The sequence below is a fragment of the Indicator indicator genome, chromosome 31 (assembly GCF_027791375.1).
Source record: "Indicator indicator isolate 239-I01 chromosome 31, UM_Iind_1.1, whole genome shotgun sequence".
Classification (NCBI taxonomy): Eukaryota; Metazoa; Chordata; class Aves; order Piciformes; family Indicatoridae; genus Indicator; species Indicator indicator.
In genome coordinates, this window is record NC_072040.1 from 6639956 (window position 1) to 6667314 (window position 27359).

Genomic DNA, 27359 nt, shown 5'->3' on the forward strand with positions numbered 1-27359 from the left:
AGAACAGTTACTGAGTAGCCAACAAAGCTGCATGTTGGCAGCACAGCACCAGTAGATTCTCCAGAATTCATCACAACAAGCTCCCTGCTTTCCTTGCTTTCTGTGTTGGCACACAGGGAAACAGATGGTTCCACTACAGAAGTATCTCCCACAGTTCCAAATCTCATGTAAAGGGAGATTTCAAAGTAATTTAGCTAAAGCCTCCACTGGGCAGAGATAAAGTGCCACACATTTGCACATCGCACAAAGTGCTGCTCACAAAGGGACGCTCCTAGAAAGGAAGAATTGTATCTTTCAGCACTGGAGCAGCATTTTAGTGTACATCAAGGAACTTCCAAACAAGCTTTGGACTTCAGGTTTCAGTCAGAAGTTTTCCTGAGATACAATCATGCCAGCAGGAGAAGGCCAGGAATGCTTTTCCATTGTCTTTCCAACACCTTTGTATAATCAAATCAAAGCACAATGATCTGTCAGGAGGCCAGTTTGCAGTACGTGGATAAGACAGAGAATACCATGGAAAAAGCAATAAAGATATCTACTCTCTCTGATGCCATAAGGCTGTATTAATCTAAGTAAAACTACTGAAATAAGACAGGAATCAGAATTAGCAATGCTCAGGTTCAGAATATTTCATCTGCCTAGAAGCAGACAAAACCACCTTCCACCTTCAACTTGCTTTGTAGAAGATTTCTGATATTCAGAGTGGTTCTGGACTGAAAATTAACATAGGCAATCTCAGGACACAGTGAGCTCTTTATGTTGTTTTCAAATTTCTGGTTGAGTAATAAATGAAATGCTAACATCTCCACCTACACTTCCTCATAAACTAAACCTTCTAATGACCACATTCAGCTAGGAAAACGTCCAGCTTCTCACGAAATGCATTTGAGTGCTCTGCAGATTCCAAGATACTACTTTTTTTCTGTACCATGTTCTTTTAACCATGACTTGAAATCATGTTCACTGCAGCATTTTTCTATCAAACCATGAAATGCTGTATTTTTCATGCAAAATTTCAAACTAAACTTTTTTTTCCCCCATATGCAGATATACACACACATATATATCTCTCTCCATATCAAACCTGCAGACTGACAATACTGTTTGTCAGGTGGTATCAACCTTTAGCATCTGCAAACGAAAAACTCCACAAATTTAGCATCCACGAACTAAAAAACAGTTTCATGTCAGGAAATACTCAGTGGAGACACCAGATGAAGGCTCCTCTGTCCTACACATTTGATTCTCCACTCCTAAGGTGTAGTACACTGTCCCCACCTCCTCCCTCACAAGTGTGATGGCAGAACAGGTTGAGACAGGATGGGAAATCAGATCTGGGAGCTGATCTGGCTTTAACAAACAAACCTCAGGTGCAAAACCAAAGTTATTGACCTGGAGTATGACATCAGCTCTGTAGTTCTCAGCACAGGAAAGGCATGGACCTGTTGGAGCAGATCCAGAGAAGGCCACAAAAATTATCTCAGAGGAACACCTCCCCTGTGAGGACAGGCTGAGAGAGTTGGGGTTGTTCAGCCTGGAGAAGAGGAGGCTTCAGGGAGACCTTATTGTGGCCTTTCAGTACTTAAAGAGGGTCTACAGGAAAGATGGGGACAGATGTTTCAAGAGAGCCTGTTTTGACAGGACAAGGGGTGATGGTTTTAAATTAAAAGCCAGTAGATTCAGACTAGATCTAAGGAATACATTTTTTACAACGAGGGTGGTGAAACACTGGCCCTGGTTGCTCAGAGATGGTAGATGCTCCATCCATGGAAACACTCCAGGTTGGGTTGGACAGGGCTTTCAGCAACTTGATTCAGTTAAAGAGGTCTTTGCTGACTGCAGGGAGGTTTGGACTAGATGATCTTTAAAGGTCCCTTCCAACCCAAACCAGTTTTTCTTTTGCATCAGTTTGCTGACTTAGCATCACCAACAGCTGTTCCAGCTCCACTGAACAGCACTCCAGCACGGAGTGGTGACAGGACAGCTCACCAGGGAGAGGAGAGGTGGGGACATGGACGTGGAGAGAGACTAATTTTAAGTTGGTTTAGAGAGAGAGGACAATTTATCATGGTCTTCCTCAACAAGAGATCACAGCCTGAGTCACACCCCAGATGAAGCAGAAAACCAAATGTGCCTTCTGCCACTGCTTGAAGGTTCATCACTACCCTCCTGCCACAAGTGTGGGTTCTTTGGCTCGGCTTTGATGGAATCGTTGGTCTGGATACCACCACCTTGTAAGAGTAACTCTTGCAAGAATAATTTGTACACAAAATATTTACAGAAACAATAGCATACCATGTAGCACTGCAAACAGTATCACATTTTAGTTTTATAACTGCAGAGGAGACAGACTAGTTTAAAAATGTAAGCCAAAGAGGAAGAGCAGAAAACACTTCAAAAAGCCAGGCTAATGGAAAACATGTTAGAAACCCTACAAGAAGTTTGCTTATTTGCCTATTTTAAAGTTCATTTAGTCTTTTCAGAGTGCCAATCTGTATTTACAGTTATATGTTATAAAACCACACAAACACATCACCTAATTTCCCTTTAGCAGAATTAGTTCATTAAGTCTGAATATTTAAAACTTCCAAAGTGAAGCCCAAGCTTTGAAACTGCAATTTGTGCCCAAGTGCCAGCCCCCCTATTTCTGATTCATTATTTTTTCTGTTGTATCTTGTCTATAGCTCACTAAATTTCTTCTTCTTATCTAAGACTTCAGCTGTGGATGCTATTTAATGGTTTGCTTTGCTGACCATTTCCTATTTTATTTATAAATCAATTTTATAAAAAACATTGTTTAAAAACCCCAAAACTCTAGTGGTATCTGTAACTGCTGAAAGAGACTAGAGTGAAAAATCACTGTGAAATCACATGAACTCTTGGAGGACAGCAAGTTCTTCATGGGACAGCAAGAGGGCCAGTGGTATCTGAGGTGCACTCAGAGGAGTGTGTCCAGCAGATCCAGGGAGGTTCTCCCCCTTCTACTCTGCGCTGGTGAGACCTCACCTGGAATACTGCATCCAGTTTTGGGCTCCCCAGTTCAAGAGGGACAGGGACCTGCTGGAGACAGCCCAACAGAGGGCTACCAGGATGATTAAGGGACTGGAGCACTGCCCTATGAGGAGAGGCTGAGAGCCCTGGGGCGTTTGAGTCTGGAGAAGAGAAGACTGAGAGGGGATTTAATAAATGTTTATAAATATCTGAGGGCTGGGGGTCAAGAAGGTTGGGACAGGCTCTGCTCAGTTGCACCCTGTGATAGGACAAGGGGCAATGGAGAGAAACTACAGCACAGGAGGTTGCACCTCAACATGAGGAGGAATCTCTTCACAGTGAGGGTCCCAGAGCACTGGAACAGGCTGCCCAGAGAGGTTGTGGAGTCTCCTTCTCTGGAGACTTTCAGGCCCCATCTGGATGTGTTCCTGTGCGACCTGTGCTGGATTCTCTGGTCCTGCTCTGGCAGGGGGGTTGAACTTGCTGAACTCCAGAGGTCCCTTCCAACCCCTAACATCCTGTGATCCTGTGAATACAGTGAAGAATTACTGTGTTCAAATAAATACATTAACTTCACCGTTTCTTTTTTTTTTTTTCAGCCTGAGGCAGATCAGCTGGCAAACAAAACTGCTGCAGACATTGTTCCCTTTAGTTTATCACTTTGTACTTGCAACAATTAAAGACACTTAAATTTGAATTTTTTTTCACCAAAAATTTTCAGCAAAATTCTACCTCTTTGAACGTTTTACAGTCAGGAAGTAGAGACACAATCAGAGACTTTTTCATTGCTGACTTAAAGAGGAAAAGAAAAAAAAATTTAAAAAATCATGTTTGCTGTTTTTAAAGAACTAAATGGATATAAATTGTCAGACTCTGGGACATCACTAAGCATAGGCCAGAGGATTGGCAGGAATGACTGTGTTGTGAAGCCTACAAGCTTTATTTGGTTTTTAGTCCACATTCCTGTAGAGTGAGACACTCTGAGTTCGAGAGCGCCACGGGTAAACATGTATGGGAAAAAATTATTAAATATTTCCTTTCCAAAAGGTAGCAGGCAAAATAAAAACAAAAACAAGCCCTGCACACAATGCTGAAGGTGGTCTTCAGCTGTCAAAATTCAGCCAGGCAAATGAGGTATCTGTGCTGCTTTCTGACAGGCACTCGGAGCTTTTATTATTGGGAGACTAATCTTCCCTCCCCCTTTTTTCCTTCATAAACTCACACTATATTTTTATTTTCAGATAGAGACAGCACTATCCATAGGTGAAGATGCACACCAAATGGGCTGCTCCATCCTATGGAGATAACAGGAATGGTTTGGGTTCTGTGTACACTTGCACTTAGCATTACAGAGGAAGAGAAAATACTTACACAAGGGTAAGTATTACTTACTCCAACACCTGATGTCATCCATAACTACTGGTCACTTCCCAAACCTCTCACTGAACTCCAGTAGCCTTTGAGAACTGTTTGCTGCACTTCAGTTTATGACACAATGCCTTAAATGTTCCTACTCCACAAGATTCTGGAAACACGAAGCCCATCTGAAGGTTTTTTTTCTAAATACGAAGCATGTTCTGCTTGCAGAAGATTTTGGAACTCTAAACAGATATGAAACACAGTTTATTCACCCTGATTAAATAAGTCATCCTGCAGATGGGTCTGAAGCTTGAGAGGACAACATGCAGAGCTGTAACAAAAGGCAGAATACAGGTTTTTCTCCTGGCTTTAGCCCTCGGCACTACAGCTCATTTATCTAAGTTAGGTTTGAGAAATCTACAGGAACACCTAAGAACATATATCAGATGTGTTTTGATCAGTGTGTACAGACAGCAGAACCTCATTCTAACTCTACAAGCAGGAACATGCTGGCCTGTCTGTATGTGGATCAGGGATTATCAAAGCTCTCTTCCTTCTCTGACCAAAGTAAGATACAACCCAAAAGTTCGCACACGTGCACACCATCCCTGCTGCACTTTAAACCTCATGTGATTTTTAACTGTTGAAAAACCAGGTCATCTCCTCTTCTTCCTGCTGTCTACAACATTATGCCTGTCAAATGGCTCCTGAGCTGAGAGAGACCAAATTCCATGTCCTGTTGTCCTGGGTACACAGATGGATTGGTATTACCACTAAATCACTGGCTTTCACATGATGATTCCAGGATTAAACCTGCACCATTTACACCTCTTGACTTCAACAACTGTAGGATAAGACCCTCAAGAAACAGAACTGTTCCAAACAGTTAACCCATGGGCAGTTCCTAAATGCAGAGCACAAAGGAACACCACAGAGTTATGTTGCTTTTGCCAACAGCAAAGAGCACGAAGGTAGCTGTTAAGTCTTTATGGCAGGAAAAAATGGATTATAAGCATTTAATTTTAGCGTTCATAGAATCATAGAAATGTAGAATTGTCAGGGTTGGAAGGGACCTCAAGGATGATCCATTCCAACCCCCCCCTGCCATGGGCAGGGACACCTCACATTTGATCAGGTTGCCCAGAGCCCCATCCAGCCTGGCCTTAAAAACTTCTATTCCCTTTTTGGAAGTACCTCAATTCTTGTCTTTTGTCACCCTATTAGTAACATCAAGAACTGCTAGCAGAAATACAAAAAAGTGGAAAGATGAAGAAAGTAAAAAGACTCTGACAATGTAAACAAGACTCCAAGAGCCCTATGTGATGATGGATTTGATTGGGTTTGGTTTTTTTTTTTCAGAAGAGGAAAGCATCTTCACACAGGGATCACGTCACCTTTCCTTCCTCTGCTCTCATAACACACCAATATGAGGTTAGAAATGTTCTTTTATACCAATAAAAAAAAAAATTCTTCAGTTACTCATAAAATTACTCACACTTGGCCAGTGGTTTGTATCAATAACAGAGATGTGTTTTTCAAGTGGGGAAATCCCAGCAACCCACAGACACAAGCAAGGAAGGTGCACACAACCTCTAAGAGAGCAGATGAGGGGGAAAATAAAAAGGAAGCAGGGTCAAATCTGGGGTCAATCTCCTGTGAAAATCAGCTAAACCAAAGTCTGAAGAATTCCCTGACAAAGAAAGCAAAGCTGCAAGGCCCAGTAACCTTCTGCCTCCAGCCCCTCAAAGCAATAGATAACTTCAAAAACACTCACTCTTGTTTAAACAAGCTTGTTTCTCCTACCCTCCCTCATTATCTGGTCAGAAATAATGATTATATGATTAATAAATCGTTACTCAATTACCACTTTACCCAATCCCCATCAACTAATCATAGGCACACCTTTCAAACCACAATATTAAAAAGAAAAAAAAAAAAGTTCATCTCCTCCTTTTCCCACATTTTTCTTCCCCTCCTCCCTTTTCCATTCCCCTTAGGTTAACACTTGGTGGGATTTGTTTTCCTGTATCAAATAAAAAACTAGGGTCCTCTAAACCTTTTTGATGCAAACTGAATAGGAGATGTTGGTCCCAAGCTTGCCAGCTACAGACAGTGTCCTGCTCTCACCTTTTGGTGACTGCTGCAGCGTTTCAGTTCTAGCAGAACTCCTCAAAAAAGTGGTCCCACATTGCCCAATATCCCTTAGCAACACTACTCATTCTCAGCTCCTTTCACAGAAGCAGCTCCTTAGCCCAGCTCAGTTCACCCATCAGAGAAAACCTTCATTCACCCTGAATGAACAAATTGTTTTAAACATGAAATGGGCAGAAGAAATACAAATTAGAAACACAGAATCATAGAATTGTCAGGGTTGGAAGGGACCTTAAGGATCATCCAGTTCCAACCCCCCTGCCATGGGCAGGGACACCTCACACTACAGCAGGTTGCTCACAGCCACATCCAACCTGGCTGCAAAAACCTCCAGGGATGAGGCTTCCACCACCTCCCTGGGCAACCTGTGCCAGTGTCTCACCACCCTCACAGGGAACAACTTCTTCCTAACATCCAATCTGAATCTACCCACTTCTAGCTTTGCTCCATTCCCCCTAGTCCTATCACTACTCATCCTAAAAAGTCCCTTCCCAGTTTTCTTGTAGCCTCCTTCAGATACTGGAAGGCCACAACAAGGAGCTGCCCTATTCCACATGCTCTGCGAGCGGGATACACTGCATGCCATATGCCAAAAGGGATTTGTATCCAGTGTTGGCATCTTTTATGTTTGGAATACCACACTACTTGGGGTGCAAGAAGACCAGATCATTTATGTCAGGAAAATATGACCTTACGAGTGTGTAAATTCCTTATTTGCCTATGCAGGAGAAATAGCTGTGAGCAGCAGTACTATTTGTATCTGCAACTATTTGCTTTACATGTCACATCAATTCTGCAAACAAATAGTGACTGTTTAGCAATATTAATCTTTTTCTATTGTAGAATACTGAACTGAGGAGAGCGAGCGACAGATAAGGCTTTGAAGTCCATGGATAAACAGCACACTGACTACAAACTTAACTGCTACAGACATCTCAGGTTTGTGCTGTGAGGAGAGAAATCCATGCCTGACAGAACAGCAGCAAATGGGAAGAGCAGCCTGAGGAAAGGCTGGGGTTGTTCAGCCTGGAGAAGAGACTTAAAAGGGACCTTATCACTCTCTACAACTACTTAAAAGGAATTTGTAGTCAGGTGGTAGTAAGACTCTTCTCCCAAGCAACTTGTGACAGGACAAGAAGGGATGGTATGAAGCTGCACCAGGGGAGGTTTAGGTTAGACATTAGGAAGCACTTCCTCACAGAAAGGTTGATTAGGCACTGGGATGGACTGCCCTGGGAGGTGGTGGATTCACCATCACTGGAGGTCTTCAAGAAATGATTGGATGTGGCACTTGGTGGCATGGTTTAGCTGATGTGGTGGTGTTAGGTCATAGGCTGGACTTGATGATCTCAGAGGTCTTTTCCAGCCTCAATAATTCTGTGTTCCCCAAATCAGAACTGCAAGAGGCTGTACTGCTCTGGGAGAAAACAAACACACAGCTTATATGTATCATTCATACTTGTAAATAAGCATACAAACCCCACATGCTCCAAGTCCTTGGGTTTGGTTTTTCTTTATCCATGAGGCAAACATAAATAAAAGTAACTAACCCTTCCTGTGTTAGGAATCTGAAGGTGGCAAGGTTAAGCACTCTGAAATCAACAGATGACACATGCAGGTTTTGGTGTACATATCCTGCACTGCAGGAAATGTGGTGTTACGTCTCTGGGGTATTTCGCACCTGTGCTTCTCAGCATGCATCTAGAGAACATCTATTTGTGTTATCAGGGTCTGTGGCTTGAACAGTCTGTTACCATTTCAACTGGGGGGACATCTGAGTAAGAGTGGAAAGCTGTCAGCCTGGGTCTGAGTATAGATAAGTCTCCCCAAACTGCTACTTCAGACATATGGAACGCATCTGGGATGCTGCTGTGGAGGTAGCTGGACCAGTGTGGTCGATGCCCTAATTGGGAGGATGGTTGGAAAGAACTTTACTTCATCCCTCTGTCTCTCATTTTGAAATATTTCCTGCCTCAGGTGACATGAATGTCTCAGGCTGGAGGAGGAAAGTCTACCTCTTATTTTTCTCCCCCTTCTCCCTTTCCAACCCCAGCGGTGTTTCCACCGTAGAGCGAGCTGTAGCTGCTGCCAAAGAAAACATGGCATTTTCCTACCTTGAGGACATTCCCCTTTGAACATCAAAAGTCTATAGCAAACAATGGAGTTGAAACAGCTTTGCAAACAAAAAGGTCACAAGAATTTTTGATAATGGAAAATAGACTTGCTACAGGCAGGGGTTGCTTCTAGCTCATGAACAACACTACACATGCTTGCAAATAGACTTCATTTGGAGCTGAACTAGTCTCTGCTGTGATCTTGCATGGTCCCAGTAATGTAACTCGAATTCATCCTCCCTCCAGCCATTTTGTAATCACCTTAATTGTCAGGTCTTTAAAATAATAGATTTTTGGTTCTTTGGGAAGGGAATGCGCAGCCAAGCAAACTGCAGGGTGTTCTGAAACAGCAGCTCAGAAATGAAGCAGCACATGAAGTAGGGGAAAGGAGAAAGGGCATGTGCTACTGGAGAGCTTCAGGGAGAAGAGCTGAGCATGTGATAAGCTCTTGATGGAGCTGTGCTTCCCAAGCCCTAGCCAAAGGACAAATGAGCAATGCAGAAAGCCCTTGGCTGCCAGGAGCTACAGGAGCCATACTAGAGGCCTCCATGGAGACTTGGCAGGATGGGATTCTGCAACAGCAGGAGCCACATGTTTGCTGGGCCCCTGCTCTCTGCCTGTGCATACACCCAGCCCTGTGAGCACAGCAGCATCCCGTGGGGTCACGTTCCCATGCGGACACCCTCCCCTCTTGTCCTGATGTCCCCTCCATTCAACTGCCCTTCAGCAATGGCATCACTGCCACCTGCTCAAACACACTCTGGTGGTCTTCCCTCTCTCCAGCCTCTCAGAAGTGGAGGGGTTGGCAGGAACTCTGTGATATCCAGTTTGAGTGCTGCTGCTATGACGACAATTAGTGAACTCTTAGTCCCTAGACCAGAGGTGGAAGGTGACTCAAAGAGCATTTAGTGGGAAGAATGCTGGACAGCAATCACTGAACAGACTTTCTGGTGTTAACCCTTAACTAGAATACAACCCCTTAAGTTGTGCATAACAAAATCATTTTACTGTTGGAAATGAACAGAGTTTAAATGTCCACCCCAGATATCTGGCATTTGTCTCCCTGAGGATTCTGTATATAGGTGATGAGCCTTCAGCAAAGAGGGAAACTATGATTATCTGCATTTTTCTTTAGTGCTGGGGCAGTGGAGGGAGGCAGTCAGGGGCACAGGTTGAAAGCTCTGAATTCTCAGGACAACTTATTATGCTGAAACTCAACATTGTTTTAATTTCATAATAAAAATTGCTTTGGATTCCTTTCTTGTTTTCCCACTGCCCTACTGAATAGTTTAGCAGACACTAATCAGAAGAGCTGGTGACTGGAGGTGTAGTTGAGCATTTGCTCATTAAAAGAATTAACCCTATCACATCTTTCACAGATCACCATCCTGCCAACTCCCATGGGAAGCTGCCCAACACCATCACTCTCACTGCCTGCAGCTTCTCCCAAGATTTCAACACCTTTCTGTACATTCACCCTTGACCTAAAGTGCCCGGTATGGGAACACTCCTCTAATCTTACCTTCCCTTCTCCTTACCCACTTAATAAATCCTGGTCAGCCAACACTTTCTCCATGTGATGGATAAAGAAAACCTGCGAGTTTGACTGACTGCAAGAACACACTCAAATACACCTAAAAGAGGCAATCCTGAGAACAGAATGTCTGAGTTCGTAGATTCTAAATGTAAGACTTCAGATTTTACACATGGGACTTACACTGGTGGAGGAAACAGATAGTTAAAGGTCATTGATAACTGGGGCCGGGGGAAGCTATTGTTAAGTCTCTGGTATATAAATATTATTTCCATTTTATAGTTCTCAGTGATCAACATGAAGTGACAATTGGTTTATAGACACTGTAACTTAGATTTTAGCAGAGACCAGTAATTCAGATTAGTCTAAAAAAACTTAAATCAGCTCAACATTTCCAAACAAAAATAGAAATTAGAAAGTGTTACTGCTAAATTATACCATGTGAATAACGACACAGATTTTTCCATCACTCTTCTGCCAGAAGGTGGACATGCTAATTATCACAGAAATGTCTAGAAACCTTAATCAAGTTCATGCCCCACCAGCCTAGGCACATGTTTGCTTCAATTGCAGTATCTCCTTAAAGCTTCCCCTTTCTCAATGTCCATTTCATTTGTACATCTATACCCCAAGACAATGCCTCCTTTATTTTTAATGCAGGCAATGCTAATATAATAAATATATACAGAGAGAGAAAATATGCATGAAGCTATTTTGCAAAGGGGCCAAGGGAGTTTTTTGGCAATTACTCAGCATAAGGAGTAAGGTATATGGTGAATAGATTAGATAAAATTAGTAGCTGTCAACTCAGTATTACCTGATGACAGAAATTGCAGCTTTATCTCTCTCCTATCCATGCCTCCCACATATCATGTGCCTCATTAGGATGCTATGGACAGAACACAAAAGAAAAAAAATACCATCCTCAAGCCACCAGAAAAAGCCATTTAAAGACTAAGGGAGAAACTCCTGCCAGATTTGGTCTGAAAGACTTCACTTGACTGCAGGGCATAATCATGTACTGTCCTACACTGCCCTAAGTCCATGCTGTGACCAGGTGCCCTGCCAGAGTCAGAAATGCCTCCCTACCTCCAAACACGTGCTCTTTGTGTGTTGGAAACACCAGCAAGCCCCACCAATTAAAGAGGACTGACAAATGACTCAGGGAAGGGATTGGCCAGTCAGGATCTGGCTATGTTAAATTTGGCTTCATTAAATCAGATGTCACAGGAGCATGGGCTTGGAGAAAACACTAAAAATACCTTTGCCAAATGTCTGGAGGAGAAAGACACAGCTTTTAAGGCTCCAGAGTCTTGTAATACAGCATCTGATACACCAATGTATGTCCACAATATCCAAAGCTAGCAGCACGATGCTCATTGTCCCAGCCACTTTTGTGGGGAAACTGTGGGATTAAACTGCTTTTCCCAGTTTTCCAGGTTCCTCCAGCTAAATTCTTTTAGTTTCAATCACAAGAGCACGAGGAGCAAATAAGAAAAGACCTTGAATGGTAGAGCAGTCAATTCAAAACAAGCCCAAGGGCCAGCACGTGGTGACACCACATAGGTCATTTCCACATAATAAAAACTGCTCATGAAGCATTTAGGAGAATAGTAAACATGAACAAAAATGTTTTCTATCAAATCATAATGAACAGAAGTCTCCAGCAGATTTACCAAATGGTGCAAAACATTCCAGTAAAATTTGCTGGTTTTCCTTAAAAGGAAGAATGTGAGCACATCAAAGCTTGACTTTGCCCGAGGAAGACATTATTGTTCTGGCCCTCAAAAGAAGAGTGACTTTGAAATGGAATTAGCTGAGCCTTCACCCCCATGTGTAAAGGTAATATGGAGCCAAATCACAGCACACACTCTGTAAGGAAGTCTGGATACTGCTGATAGTTTTCCCACCTGTATTTTGAGGGTACAGCTGTTGACACTGAACATGTCTAATTCATGAGCTCTGCTCCCACAGGCTCACAAGGGCTTTCAAGAGCTTGTCACATTCTTTTCAAGTGGATCATTAAGGGTGGTGTATGTAAATGGATGGGTGGAGGAAAATTATCTGAAGGGGAGATTAGAAGTGATTCAATTTTGGGAGATAACCTGACTTTTTGTCTGGGTAAGGCTATAGTTTGACCACGTGAGTTGACACTGGCATCTGGGGCTACCCAGCAGTTTCACATGCAGATACTCTTGTGCAGATGAAAAAGAAGAGCATGATAAAGCTTCTCTTTGTGAACCATAAAGGTATAATTCTGACATGATGATGGCTGATGTAATCAACGTTTTCATGAGGAGGATAGGCTCAACAAGGCAAACTAAAGCTTTTTACAATGAACGTTTTGAATTCCCCCAGACTCGAAGAGTTCATCACTGACAACCTGCGTGACAAAGATGAAAGGAATGGAAACTCATGCTGAGACTATTTTACAATGGCTCAGGAATCTTTTCTAGTCTCTGTAAAACACATTGCAAGTAGAGGCAAAAGACCTGGAAAGAAGAGAAATAATAATGGTGGTCTTCAGTGCAATCTACCCTCCTCAGGAGAAGAAAACTTGAGAGGGAAGCTAGTCTTGAAAATTTCATTCCAAAGCTGTAACTATTAAAAATAACTCAATTAGCTGTGAGAAAGCAGTAAGCTCATTCCACACCTTCCACACAAATGCAAAGCAGATAGACAAAGCTTTCCACTTCTTCTTTAGGTGCCTCTGTTATTGCATGGACAAGTGGAGCTGTCAGGACTGTTCCAGGAACACTGACTGACCTGGAAAGGAAAGTATTGTCCTGATGCAAATCCCACAGGCCATCATGTTCCTCATACCCCAGCTCTAAAACCAGCACTTCTTGTGCCTTCCTCATCCTCTGTTTTGCAGCTGATTTTGTTATTTATTTTTAAATACCCTTCTGACTATCTTCCAGAAGAAGAGGAGGAAAAAAGAGGAAGAAAAAAAAAAGGAAAAGCAAGAACTGGGAGAAACCAGAGAAGGACAGCTGAGCCATCAATTCCTCTGGGCCAAACCATTAGGTCCAATTCACCCCATGCTACTGCCAGCCACTTACATCATTCAGAGCAAGAAATGTAGCAGTCCAAACTGGTGTGCTCAAGACTTACAGGAATACTGCTTATTCCCAATTCATCCTAAAAGCTAACCAGAAAATACTCTTTATCTGTCTAGCTACAGAGCATTATTTAAAAAGAATAGCTTTCAAACAAACAATGAGCCATTTAAAGATGCAAATCTCAGGATTTGCTACACTGGAAGTGTTTACACAAAATCCTCTTGAATCCTTGAAAAATTGTTCATGCAAAAGGTGCATGCTCTTTTAATATATGTCCCTGTGCCAGCACAACCAGCCTTCATGTAAACAGAGGGGCATGAGCACCATGAGTAACAACTCTGTATCCATCAGAAGCCCTTTTATCCTGCGTAAGAGGTCTGCACACTAATAGTTGTCCTAGGCTAATACTAACTAGCTACAGCTGGCTGCCGGCTATAAAAAGCATTAATGAAAACATAAATACTAACTCCTCTGCTTCCCCCAGCCCCTACGTCAGGGCTGCGCAAAGGCATCACTTTCCAAGCGGTCTGTGTGAATGAACCGGCTGCTCCGAACCAGCTCGCTCTGGTTCTCCGCAGTTTGTTTACCGAACAGCCTGTGCAGAGCCAGCCTGAGCACGGGGGGACGGCAGGGGGAGAGACACCACGTGGCCACCGCCTCGCCCAGCGGATCCTCCCGCAGCCCCGACGGCTGGGGTGAAGGAAGGAAACATCGATGAACCGAGGGACTGACCTAGGGGCACGAAAATAGCAAGTCACAGGGCTGGAGCTGCACGCAGCCCGAGCCGCGCAGCGCTGCGAGGGCTCTTGGCTTCGCTGCGCTGAACTCACTCCGAATAAATGCTGCATGCCCTGACACACGGGGAGCAGGCGAGTGACGCTTCATACGTCAGAGTCCAGGCACTCGCAAAACTTACCACAGGAGTTGTATTTTTATTCCACCAGACAGAAAACAAACTTGCTGGGGAAAAAAAAAAAAAAAAAAAAAAGAAGACAAGACCTGGATTTAACTGCTTGTGTGAGGTCCCACCTCGAGTACCACATCCAGTTCTGGTGTCCCCATCATAAGAAGGGCATAAAAACGTTGGAGTGAGTCCAGAGGAAGGCCACAAAGATGATCCAAGAGCTGGAGCATCTCTGCTATGAGGATAGGCTGAGGGAGCTGGGGTTGTTCAGCTTGGAGAAGAGAAGATTCTGAAGGACCTTAGAGCTGCCTTCAACAGCTGAAGGAATCCTACAGGAAGGCTGGACAGGGACTTTTCATAAGGATATCTAGCAACAGGTCAAGGGAGAATGGTTTGAAGCTAAGGGAGAGTAGGGTTAGACTGGATCTTAGGAAGAAGGTCTTCAGTCCAAGGGTGGTGGAACAGAATACACAGCGTGGTTGTGGATGCCTCTGCCCTGGGAGTGTTCAACACCAGGTTGGATGAGGCCTTCAGCAGCCAAGTCTAGTTGAGAGCTGTCCCTGCCCATGGCAGGGAAGTTGGAGTAGATGATCTCTCAGGCCCCTTCCAACCAAAGCCTTTCTATGATTCTATGATTATCCAGTATGTAGAAGAGGACAAAACCCCCCACCTATTTGTACTCAACAGAAAAAAGGATGTGTGCAACTCCAGGGTGGTAAATTCAGACCAAAACATCAGGAAATTGAAGCGCTATACAACACTCAGTAATTTTTAGTCAACCATGCTACACACACACACACACATTTTTCATTATTCTCTGACCACTGGACTGCTGACCATCTGCTAGTTTTAAAAAAGCTGTGTTTATCTTGAAAGGCTAATCCCAGGTCCTTCTCCTTGGTGCATATAATCTGATTTCTGACTGATTTCATACAAATCTGTGACCCTGGCAGAGTCCCTCCCCACTTAGACTGTGGAATAGCAATCTGAGAACCACGGTTTTTCCTGACTCTGGAGGCATCCACTTCAAGTGCCTGCTTTCTCAGGATGTTGTTGCTACAATTCTCCCCTAAACCCTGGCAGTCTAAATATGGATGACGAGTAGGATACACAAAAGCACCAAGGTATGGATGTGAACTCCTATCACAGATATTTTTAATCATGACTAAACAGTCCAGGATGCAGCAAGAAAGTTTTGGCAGTTTTTAGCTCCTTTCCCTTGCAAAGGAAATAGGCACTTAAATAAAGAAATGAAAAACACTTTTACAAAGACTAGGCACTGAATGTTTTGTTGCTAACAACCTCTTGCCCTTCCCATTTACATTGTATTCCTATGGTCAGTTAATTTATAGCTGTATATTGAAGATGTGACAAAACGTATTCCAATCATTAATTTCCCTGCACATCTTTCAGGTCACAGAGAATTTACAAATTTTGGCATCTGTTCAGAAGCAGGGGAAATGCATAATCCCATCATTACAGGACAAAGACAAAAACATCTGTAGCTGTCATGACTAGATCATATTTGAGTTCAGCTGCAGGGAAAGTTACTGCCTTGGAGAGGAAATCCACAGCAGGAACTACCTAGGCTCAAGGGAAATTAATGAGCTGCCAGAAAGGTAACTCACACCAAATGGTATTTTAGGGCGACCACCCTCATATCCCTCACAGGAGGACCTCAGCTCCATGCATTCATCCTTTCTCCCATGCCTTAGCGTGCACTCCCATGCCTGGGACTCTGCTTCCGTGACCTCAGTCGCACTTCCCACCTCTGTGAAGCTGAGACTCCAGTGCAGCCTCTCAGCCCACCTCACTGATGGTGCATTCCCTCACAGTTCCCCTGTTTGTTATTCACAAACAGCACTGAATGTCTCCTAGCTGGTGGAGTTCATGCAGCATGTGCTGAACCAGGACCATGACTGCCCAGCTGTGGAAGGGACAGTAGCCCACTGCCAGGCAGGCACTCCTAAGTATGTGGGTGCCTTTGGTCTAGAGCCAGTGGGGACTACTGAGAAATATGGAAACATTTTATACTTCTAGCATCTCCTTAAAGGCATCTTCCTGGGTAAGAATGATGATGTTGTATAGGAAAAGACAAGAGGAGATGACACAGTGACAGCAAAAGTTCCAAGTGCCAAACTGCAACACAAATGCATGGAAAGAGGAAACACTGTAGAGGCTTCACTGCATTTGGCACAGGAACTTCACTCCTACCTGCTATCTACATTAGGGTGTATGTGAAAGACAGCAATCACTTCCTGGGCAGAGAACCCAGCACAAAGCCTGCCTGCTGCTGTCACTTCCATCTTGACCTCTTTGCTTCCACTGCTGCAGACACAAGGAAGGCTACAGAGAGCAATCAACATCCTCACTCCTCTCTCAGGTGGTCATCCCAAGTCAGCTCTCAGATGCAGCCCTTAACCTCTAGGTGCACAGATCAGTAAGTCCCTCTGAGCTGGAGTAAGCAGCTGCACAAAGATATTTACAGTTGGCTGGTGTAACTGCCAGATTAGCACCTCCAGAGGGGCAGGATCTGGAGCTGCTTCTGTGAGATCCTTCTCAATGACTGGCACACCACCAAAAGTAATGAGTGCCAGAGTTGGGAAACCACTGATACCAGAGAAATAATTCTTAAAGGCCTTATAGAAAATCCTGCTACCATGTGGTACTGAATGAAAGAGCCCACAACACAGCTACAACCAAAAATTACACCCTGCAACTTCATGACATCATTTTTGGTCCATGTAACCGTGAAATCTCTTTGAAATGCATTCTGCATTCAGCTCTAACCTCACACACTTGTAAAGCAGGTTGTCCAGGAGCTCACACTGCAGCCAAACACAGCCAAACCAAGTATCTAAATTCAGTGAGTTACAAAACCATTTTGAACACATATCAGGCAGTACGTATCAAGTGAGTCATTTCCTTTTTTCTTACTGTAGAACTAAAATTACAATAACTGAAATCTCTGTTCACTGCCACTCCACTGGAGGAGTCCTTACATTGTGAAATTCATCCCAGGTCTCTGCTCCTCACTTTTCTTGTTTGAGGAGTATGTTCTATGGCCCAGCAATACTGTCCCTTTCAAAGTCTGTCTTGTTTTAATTACTAGAGCACGCCCAGAATTTCAAAACCATGTAGGAAAGTGTCATCTTGCCTTCTTACTCTTTGGGGCAAAAGAATTCCTTCTTCCCAAAAGAGTAAGAATATGTTCTCGCCACCTTTCCAAGAAGTACTGATTTGTTATATTGAAAGCTTTTACAAAGATGATGGAAAAAAAAAAAAAAGTGATTTCTAAGAATCTGCCTTCTCAGCAATGTGCTATTGTATTAAATCTACACTGATGTTTCTTTGCACGTCCACTGATCTATGCAGATACTTAAGGTTATGCATACAAAGAGTGTTTACCAGCCCAAGTTGCACAGAAATAACGTGCAATATTTGGGTGGTTCAATTTCTCCCTCAATTGTTAGCTCACTATGTGTCCACCTAGTTATCTATCACATTTATCACTGCTCATGGTCCTTACCATGGTAGCAGGAAAACAAATCTCAGAGACCCAATCCGGCTTTTTAAAAAAGTTTTGGAGGGCTCCAGCACAACTTCAACACTTCTTCAAATCAGGGGGTCATGGAGTCAGTGGAAGATGGGGGGTGTAAAACTCACATGGAAAACTCTGTTCTCGGTTCTATCAACCACATAACTTTCAGAGATACAAAAATTCAAGGGGAAGAAAGGTCAAAATGAAGGCAAAGATTCCATACCTTTTACACAGGCCACCTCAGAATAATTCTTGATAAATAACAGGTGCTGGAAAACTACTATTCCTGGTTTAAACCAGACAATGTACAACAGCACATACCTTGATTGTGGCTCTAGGGCTGGAAAATTACCTCTTTAAGTTGTCCACTTTCTACTCTACTCTGTCTCCACTACAGGATAACATAAGCCCCCCCATTTACATATTCCCCTGGAAACCATCAGTTAGGTGGATACAGCCATGGAACAGACAGCTGTGGGGAATGAGGTGTTGAGGAGCAATAAAGCTTCCCCAGCTTTCAGATCATCAGCTGTGGGAGGTGTGCAGAGGTATGGTTACAAGGTAAGTGGTGGTAAATACACAGCTCTACAGAATGATGCTTCCATACCTTTATCTGTCTCTCTATGCTATTTACATATCTCTGCAACCTCCCTGTCGTGGGGAACACATCAGAAAGTAGAGCTACTTCTCCTTGACCAAAAAGGTCTTGGGGTATTGTGTGACTATTTTCTGAGGACATACAGGTACTTCACTGATCAGTCTAAGCATGTATGGAGGAAATAAAAACTAGCAACCAGTGTCTCCTTGCTGCCAGCTGCATAAAGGAGCCTGCACACAGTGTTGGCCATCTGACAGTTGGTTTCTGTTCTGCCCATTTGCTCTCCAAAGAGACTGAATCCCTGCCACACGTGTGGTCTATGCTGGCTGCTGACTTCTTGAGTCTCTCTTCTGTATCAGCAGCTTTTACCACTGCCCTGACATATTTCAGAACAATGGCAAATTATTTAATTGCCTGTGCCTGGTGCAGGGTTGAATCACAGTGGTGCATGTAGAGGGGTCCTTTTTTTTTTTTTTCTTCCCTTTGTACTGAGTGTATCAGATAACAGAGCTTTCACCTTGCTCCTGGACAGAATAGGATTATGTAAATATTTAGCACTGAAAAATAAACGGGAATGTCAAATTAACAAATTGGTGTACTACAGTGGCACTGGAAGAAGCCCAAGTTCCATCTATCTGTCTGCAGCAGCAGGGAAAACAGACTTTCAGGGCAACAGCATGGGAAAGCCACACTCTTAAATGTATAATACAATTGAATGTCTCAACTGGACAATGTGATACCAAAGCTGTTTTTCCAACAGTCTTTTGTGCTTTCTGTTTTGATGGCTCCAGTTTGGAAATTACAAATAGAACAGGGTGAAGGCAAAAGTGGATAATCCAGGTGTTGGGGAGCTTTACCTGTGAACATAATAAAGAAAAAAAAAAAATAGAAGGAAAAAAATAGAAGGAAAAAAAAGAAAGAAAACCATCCCCAAACTTCAAAGCAGAAACAGGTTACTAGACCTTGAGCCACAGCTGTTAGAACTATTACAAGTCTCTCAAGTAGCAATTAGACTACTTTGCAAGAATATTAGAAGGAGCATCACTTCTGAGAAGGATCTGAAAAGGGGAAATCAGAGAAAACATCTCGCTCATGGAGTACACTCTACTGCACTTCAGTTACCTCTTTCCTGTTTATTTCCCACTTGAAAAATCACATCCCAGAGACATAATGTAATTTTTAAAAACTTGCATTTATGACCATTCCATTTAAAATGTTTTGCTGAAAAAAAAAAACCAACAGAAAAAACAAATGGAATGCTGTAAACAGACTTAACTTAGCCACAAAAAACATTCTGACAGATGTTAGCATCTGTGAACATGGATCTTTCACAAAGCCTTTTCCAATCTGGGCTCTTTTCAAATGAGAATACCTCCAGGGTTGTTTTTGTTGTTGTTGTTGTATATTTCAATATGCTAGGTTTTCCATACCAGAAGGGCAACTTTTCAATGTATGAGTCCAGCTACTTGGAATGCTAATTGCAGCACCTGACACTCAACTTGTCCTTGTGCATGGTGCTTGGCAGATTAACCCATCGACTCAATTTGTGCTAAGATAAGCAGCAAAGATTATTAGATGAAGAAAAAGAGGAAAAAAGGAAATCCAAGTTTGAAATGAATTCATTTTACTGCATTACCACTGCAATAAAACTGCTTTACACAGAATTACAAAGGAACAGACTACTCAGAGACTTGCAACTTGCTAGTGCAAAATGAATGCCAGCAACTGACTGTCTGGGGGTCTGCACAGAGAAATGTGACTTTCCCCACACTTCTATTGCTTACAACGACTCCAACAAATCCTCATCTCTTCTGTAGATTGTGCTCCACAAGGGTCCTGCTTGTACAGCAGCAGGCTCCTGCTGCTGCTCTAAGGTATGGCAAATGGAAAACAAAGAACAAACCCAAAAGAGCTCTTGAGTAGTGCATAGAGCCAGATCATGCTATTGTTTAAGATGTATTGCCTTTCTTTTGTTCTTGGAACAGAAAGTTAGAGCAGGCTGGAGTGCTAACCTTCAGGTAGGAAGTAGGTCAAAACACACCAAGAGAAGCGAATGGAAAATTTCTCTAAGCACCCACAAAAACTTTAAATTGTCAATTCACAGCTCTAGGTAGCATTGTTTTGTATTAGCAGTGCTTAGCTTTTCCTCCTTCTTCACAGACAACACCCATTCTGTCCAGCCTCCTCTGACCAGCTTAACTGCCTAAGAGTCCTAAAAATTCATCTATTTTAGTTTCACTGGCGACCACACCACCAGCCCTGTCCTTTAAGGCACAAAACTGACCAGCTCTATTTTTTACTGAACTCACGTGGCCCTGCTGAAAACAAACAGATACTGGCAAGAGCAAAATCTAAATTATACACTGCTTTATCCCAGGAACACAAAGTACAAGGCCAATGTGAGTGAGTCAGACACCTCAGCGCCAGTGTGTTCCTCAGGTCGACAGGAGTCTCTTTGGGATCCTCATCTGTGTAAGCCAGGCCTTTTCCAAAAAACAAAACAAAACAAAAAAATCAAAATAATTGAGTTTAGACAAACATGTGTTGTGTCATTAGCTAAAGTCTCTCTCTCATCAGAGGGGAAAAGGCAGCACAAAGTATGCCAGGAATGCTGGAAATAGGCAGACAGTCAGGGCGAGTCATATTTTCTTCTTCTTCCCCCACCCCCCTACCCCCCAAATGAAACTCCTTCAGCATGAAAAGTCTACTTGCAAAAGCAGTTAATTATGGGGGAAAGGCAAATGATTTGACAATCATGCAGGGAACATGCAACAGAAGCCAGAGAACTTCTCCGTCTCTGTAACAATTTCTTAGCGTCCTTGGAAAATGCTTTAGATACTTAAGCTAAACAGACTTAAACCCATCAGAGGTATCTGTTTGTCTGCCAGCAAAAGGCCATGTTTTATAATGTGTATTTATGAACAATAAAAGGTAGATGCATACAGCCAACACCCTGGCTTCAATGCTTTACTAGTGTTAGTTTTAATCAATTAAACCAGTCCATTTCCTTACAATGAAAACAGAAGTTTCTCCCACAACTTGCCAGTCTCTTTCTAGAAACTGAATGCCTTGAACAAAGGCATCACTTCCCCTGCTCCACGTTTAATTTCATGCCTCTTTTCAGCTTACTGTGGCTTTCCTTGATGCTTCCCTGTGGCAACAACATCTAGGTTACTGTGAAGGGTGTTACAAAAGAAGATATACAATAAGCCAGCCTGTCTAAAATACAAATCAAGTCTATCATCTACCTTGATATCTAACTAGAAACTTCTGGTTATGAAACAATGACTTATCTCACTCACCTTGCCTCATAAAACAACAAACGTTGCTTTCATGGTAGTTTTATTTTACAAAAAGAAGTTTACAAAGGGGAAAAAAAAAAAGAGAGAGAGGTTTTTCTTAATCACAAAAGAATGAGCCATCAGTTGGTTCAAAGGATTGCCAGAGGGTGTTGGACCCTTTGGCTCACTATCAGGTGACAGACACAGACATAGAGAAGAAAAGTCTCATGTGGATGCTTATCAGCCATGGAAATAGCAGCTGATAAAAGCAGCATGAGGTGTTTCCCACTCCTCAGTCTTTAAAAGAAGGGTTCATTCTCTTCTTTCCAAAAGAGAAAGTGGATTGATTTTTTTTCTTCAGGGTCCAAAACAGTGTGATAGCTGGAAAGGAGAACAACCAAGCTCTTTTTTCTGAGCTGGGACATCTATCTGATTTGAGGAAGCTCCAAGGAGTCAGTTGAACAACTGCAGATGAGAATCCCCAGCCACAGCATGCACTCAGAAACAACACTCTCATTTTTTATTTTATTTCTATCCGAGTTTGACACAAAGAAGTGCAATCTGAGATTTCTGGTTTCTCTCACCCCATTCCTGGGGAGGGTGTGTGCTCAGGTAGGTTAAGTACCTCAAATTGTGTGACTGCAAGTTAAGTGTACTTCTGGTTAAAAGTTGGAAAGGAAACATGGAGATACTGTTTGAACTCTGCTAGAACTATGTTGAGAGAAATCAGTTTGAACAACAGAGTGTCAGCTGCCCTGACTTTGATCAAAGGTAGCCCTCTGGAAGAAAATCTGCACAGAGGAACACTCTCCTCAAAACTGCACGTTGTTATAGGGCTGGTAAAATACTTTTCCTCTCAATTTTCAGAAAAGTATATATTCTAGCAAGAGTGAAGTAACTAGAAAGGAATGAGTTCACACAACAAGGTACACTGATTAATTGATAAAAAAAAAGGTAATGCAAGCTAAGGTCAACATAACTATTATGTGTAAAGGAAATTTTAGAAAAATAGAGGGACAAGGCTGTTGATAATGACTTTCCTGTGGGTGATGATCAAGCCTACTTTTAGGAAAGAACAATCTTCCAAAGTTTCTCCTGAAGGAATTTATTGATCAGTGAGTGCTGTTAATTATCCAGTGGCTTACAAGGTAGCAAGACCTGGGAGAATTCCAGTATTGCAAAAGCTTGGGAAGAAGGACCTGTGAGCATGCTACTATCCACCAGCAGGGTGGCTAAGAGGAACTCAAATTCTTCAAACCTTTGAAGAATCCCTTCAAAGTCTCTTGCAAATCACACCTGGAGAGTTTTCAGTGGGACCTCTTAAACTACTTGCATAACTCCATTCAGGTCCTAAACTCTACAAGAGGAGAGAGCTAATGTCCTGAAAGGCTGACTTAGAAGCTTTAAATTAAGCTCTGCCACTGTGACTGACTTTAATAAGCTCCCTCAGTGACAACCACAATCAAATGTACCTTACCTTTCATATTTTGAAGCCAGCATGAAGGAAAAGTTAGTGCAAAACCAAAGGAAAGAAAACAGACAGAGTGATCTCAAGACCCAGAACTGATGATAAAGACTTTGAAATCAGTCTTTGGTTTCACACCACAGTGTATGTGTACACTTATGTTTCTGTAATGCATCTGTGCAAAGCCCCCATTTTAGAAAAGCCTTCAGTTTCTCCATCTCCTTGTATTTCTCTCTTGCATCAAAAGACCATTCTATGAGCACAACTTACTAGCAGAGCATACTGGAGACTGAAATAGGTAAGTGGGAAGTAGCAGTTACTCTGTGAAACTCAAGGAACAGTGTAAGAGGACAAGAATCACTGGTTTTAAATTAATTTCCCATTAACTTGGTTTCAGTCTTCCTGTCATCTGTTGATGACACAAACCTTAGCCAGAGCCTTCCCTGCTCTGGGCAGGACTACTTCTGCATCACACTATACCTATTAAAAACTGACACCACCTCCACCATGCTGAGTGTGCTTATTCCCTGTGAGCTGACAACTAAGACAGACACTTCCAAACTCCTTCCTCTTCAGTTTCTTATATAAGACAGCCTCAACAGGAAAATTCCCAGGCATCATATTACTCACCTAACAATTGGTGGATCTGAATTTACGATGGGTGTTGCACAAAGAGGCTTGTTTCCTTGAACCTGGCTTCTGCAACCTTCTCTTGCAGGCAAACAGTACACCCTTTGGATAACGACTCGTACCTGTGCTCCTCTCCATCCCACTGCTCCCTGGCTTTCCACCATTTCAAGCAGAGAATCATTCACAGCTGAGAGATGCTGTTTTGAATCACAGTTGTCAGGCGTTTGTGGGCCACAAGCAACCTGCTGAGAGAAAAAGCCATTAATAGAGATATTTCAGGGGACCCTGAAACTATGTAGGATTAAAGAGTGAAAAATAGAGCATGGAAAATCACTGCAAGAAGTGCAAAATCAGTTTCAAAATACTGCACCTAAACTAACTTGTAGACTAATGCCCAGCACTCCAGAGAGTAAAGCACACAGTGCTCTCCTTCTATTTAGCTGGTGCCCTGGACTGAGCTAATTCAATCCATGAGGAAAGCAGAACTGATATTAGCATTTATGAATCTCCCCCTTGAATTTAGCTTATTTTTAGCTCTTTGTTCCTTCTTCTCCTCCAAAAGGGGTAAAATCCATCATGAATGCTTCAGGACCTTCAAATTAAGCTGCAAATGAGCAGATGTCTGGTGGTGTTAAGTGTTGCAGAACAGCAAGCTTATTCCTCAAGATTTACATATTTCAATCTAAAATGCTTCATTGTAAAATAATTAGACTAATAATGAGAAGTATAAAACTTTAAAAAGTGCAAACCTTCATTTACTCTTTCACTACTTCCAAAACGTATTTCCCAAGTTTCAAATAAAAATTTTATTAGTCAAATTATACTCCATTATGCCTTAATCTAAATGAGTAATTCCATTAATGCTAATTCTAAAATAAAGCTCTCCTAGTAAAAATTGTCTGCAAGTACAGACTAACACTGTTCATATAAACAGACTCCTCCCCAGCACAAGCCAAATGTCTATTTTCACAATGAAACCTGTTTGTATAAAAAGCTGGGTGCCAAGAAAGGTTTTCAGAGCATTGCAGCATGAGCCATAAGTATTATCCACCAGCAGAGGAGAATTTGAAGTATTTAAAAGAAAACTGTGGTATGAGAACTACCCTTTATCTACAAAGAGGTTGCAATAAAACTTGTCTGAGTTTTAAATGAAGTGGTTTTGTTTGTTAGGAACCATAAGGGGAACCAAGTAAATCGTTCTGGTTTTGTAATACCACAGTAGAAGCTTTTTACAAGGTTGAGTTGAAGCAAGAAAGGAGATTAGGATTTGATTTATGTAACTTTTTCATTCCCAGTCCTGTAATGGAAATTATATATAAGGCAAATACAAAATGTTGACACTCAGTATTGTTCAACAGGCTTGCAGGGCCACACTTTTCAAATATTAAGAATGGTTTGGGGTGGCCAATATAAAGCTTTTACAAAAACCTTACTCTCAGACAGCCAGTTCCCTTGAAATACCTCAGTTTGTAGAACCACAGCTCAAGATATGCACAGTCAGGAGTCACTTCAATATAAACAAAGTCAAAATAGGAAAGAAAAGAAACTGAAGGGGTGGGAAAGGAAGGTGGGTGTTACCAACTGATGCTTTATAGAAAGGATAATAACAATTAGAAAATGAGTGAAGAACTAGGAGTGGGAAAAGGGAATATTTATTTAAAATAATATCTTCAGTGAGTTAGCAGAAAACAGATTTTATTTCAAATAAAGCTTAGCTCTTCAGCTATAAAGAATAAAAGAAAAAATAATGAAAATCCAAGCTACAATTACTATTTAGCACAGTAGTGAGCCTTCAGTAAAATAATCTCACAGCAGTTCATCATTTGGATGGGCCAAAAGCCTCTGCTAAGAAAATATTAGCAAAACAAACACTGCAGATTATTCAGCCTTGGCTAAATGAAAGGGGAAAGTGAACAGGTCAGTCATTTAGGATCTTTGCTTTTGGTGTGATTTCCAAACATCTGCTCACCACCTTCTTACCAAGTGCTAAACTGTGAACCAAGTGGACCTTACCTGATGAGCTGAAGACTGCTGGGGTAGCTCATCATCATCTAGTCTGAAAGTCAGTGCCAAAGATATAATATTCTTCTTAATGAGCATCTTCCTCAGACCATGTGTGCTCTCTCTTGTTTCTGAATGGTCACTGGGTAGCACTTTCTGACTGAAATATGTATTCATGATAACAGGAACAGCTGCCTTCTTGAGAAGCAGTTTTTGCCTGGAAAAAAAGATAATTTCAGGGGCATCAAATCCATTACAAGTTGAACTGTTTTAAAACTTGTGTTGTGTTGTATTTCTCTCCTTTTTTGCCCCTAAAGCTATCATTAAAACACTCAAGGGTGCATTATCTAAGTTGCAAATAACCCATCCCATAGATACACTCAGCTTGGATCAGCCCTGCTAGCTCTGGAGAAGTGGAGCTCCACTGCATCCAGGGACAACTTACACTACCATGAGGGTGCTGCAACACTGGAACAGGTTGCCCAGGGAGGTAGTTGAGGCCCCATCCCTGGAGATATTCAGTCAGGCTCAACAAGTCTATGGGCAACCTGATCTATTGGAGGATGCCCCTGATGACTGCAGAGGGGCTGGACTAGCTGACCTTTGGAGATTCCTTCCAACCCAAACCATTCTATAATTCTATGATTCTAAGTCTGCTGAGCTGAGGAGCCCTGTGAACCCCATCTGGCTTCACCCAAACACTGTGGTGTCTCCACATTGTCTGTGCAGAAACGAGAGCCCCAGGAGCCCTTGTATGCAGTCACTGAGGTAGAAGCCATGAGTGATAGGTTATTGATCCTGCTCTGTGTTAATTCAAAGTGCTGGCTTTGCTGCACCCACCATGGTTGTTCCAGACCAGGACATCCCCCTCTGGTGAGTACTTCTCACTGATCCAAATTCATTCTCACTGCAGCCAGCAGCCAGCCCTTTCGCTCTTTCTCTTCTCTTTTTCTAAAAGCAAAATCTTAGCTTTTCCTACCATAAATTGTATATTATTTTGCCTGTGTGTTTGCTGCTGTCATAAACTTGCTCTCCAAGACCCAGTTTTGGTTTCTAGTGCCAAAGTAAATTCCCAAACAGCTTCACATGCAGCCCAGCAGATTAAGGTAATGGTTGCAGAATCTCTAAACACACAATAATTTAATGCCAAATCATGTCTCAGTGTTGGAATTTTTTCATATGCTTGTCTCACAATTACACATCTAGAAATACACTTTTTATACTCACAGGATAGAAATCTAATGAAGTCAGCTAACAAAAACAATCAGTAATCTCATTTTCTAGAGACCATCAAAACAGAAACAAAATCACTTAGTGACTTTACAGCAGGCTGTGTTTTCCTACTATTAGATTTTTATCACTTGGGAGTAAAACAAAGCCTCCTGCCTTGGCAGCAAAGCTGAGCTGACCTGAGTTCAGAAGTAACCCCAGGACTTCAGTCTCTAGACTGCTCATCAGTTGTCTTATGGAAATGAACCAAGTTTTCACATCTACAATACTGCTTGTCAAAATGCAACCATACAAAGTTGAAAAACAAAGCAAACCAAAGCAAAACAAAACACCAAAAAACCCCCACTTACTTCTGATCTCAGGCTGTACAAGGTTTTGCCCATGGTCTACTTTACTCCCTCATTCTCTAGAGTGGATGATTAAATAGAATTAGTGCATTCATGCTTTTAAAAGCATAGAAAGCACTGCAGCAAGCATTGTTTTAGAATTAGTAATGCA

At 42.3% G+C, this 27359-nt stretch overlaps 1 protein-coding gene across 1 annotated transcript in view; it reads right to left on the reverse strand.

Moving 5' to 3' along the window:
• SPIDR (scaffold protein involved in DNA repair) overlaps positions 1–27359 on the reverse strand; it is a 183566-nt gene that overhangs the window by 40877 nt on the left and 115330 nt on the right. Inside the window, exons 9-10 of the mRNA XM_054394612.1 lie at positions 25644–25848; positions 23631–23872 (exon numbers count right to left, since the gene is read on the reverse strand). Coding sequence (XP_054250587.1) covers positions 23631–23872; positions 25644–25848 — 447 coding nt within the window. The remainder of the gene's footprint in view (positions 1–23630; positions 23873–25643; positions 25849–27359) is intronic.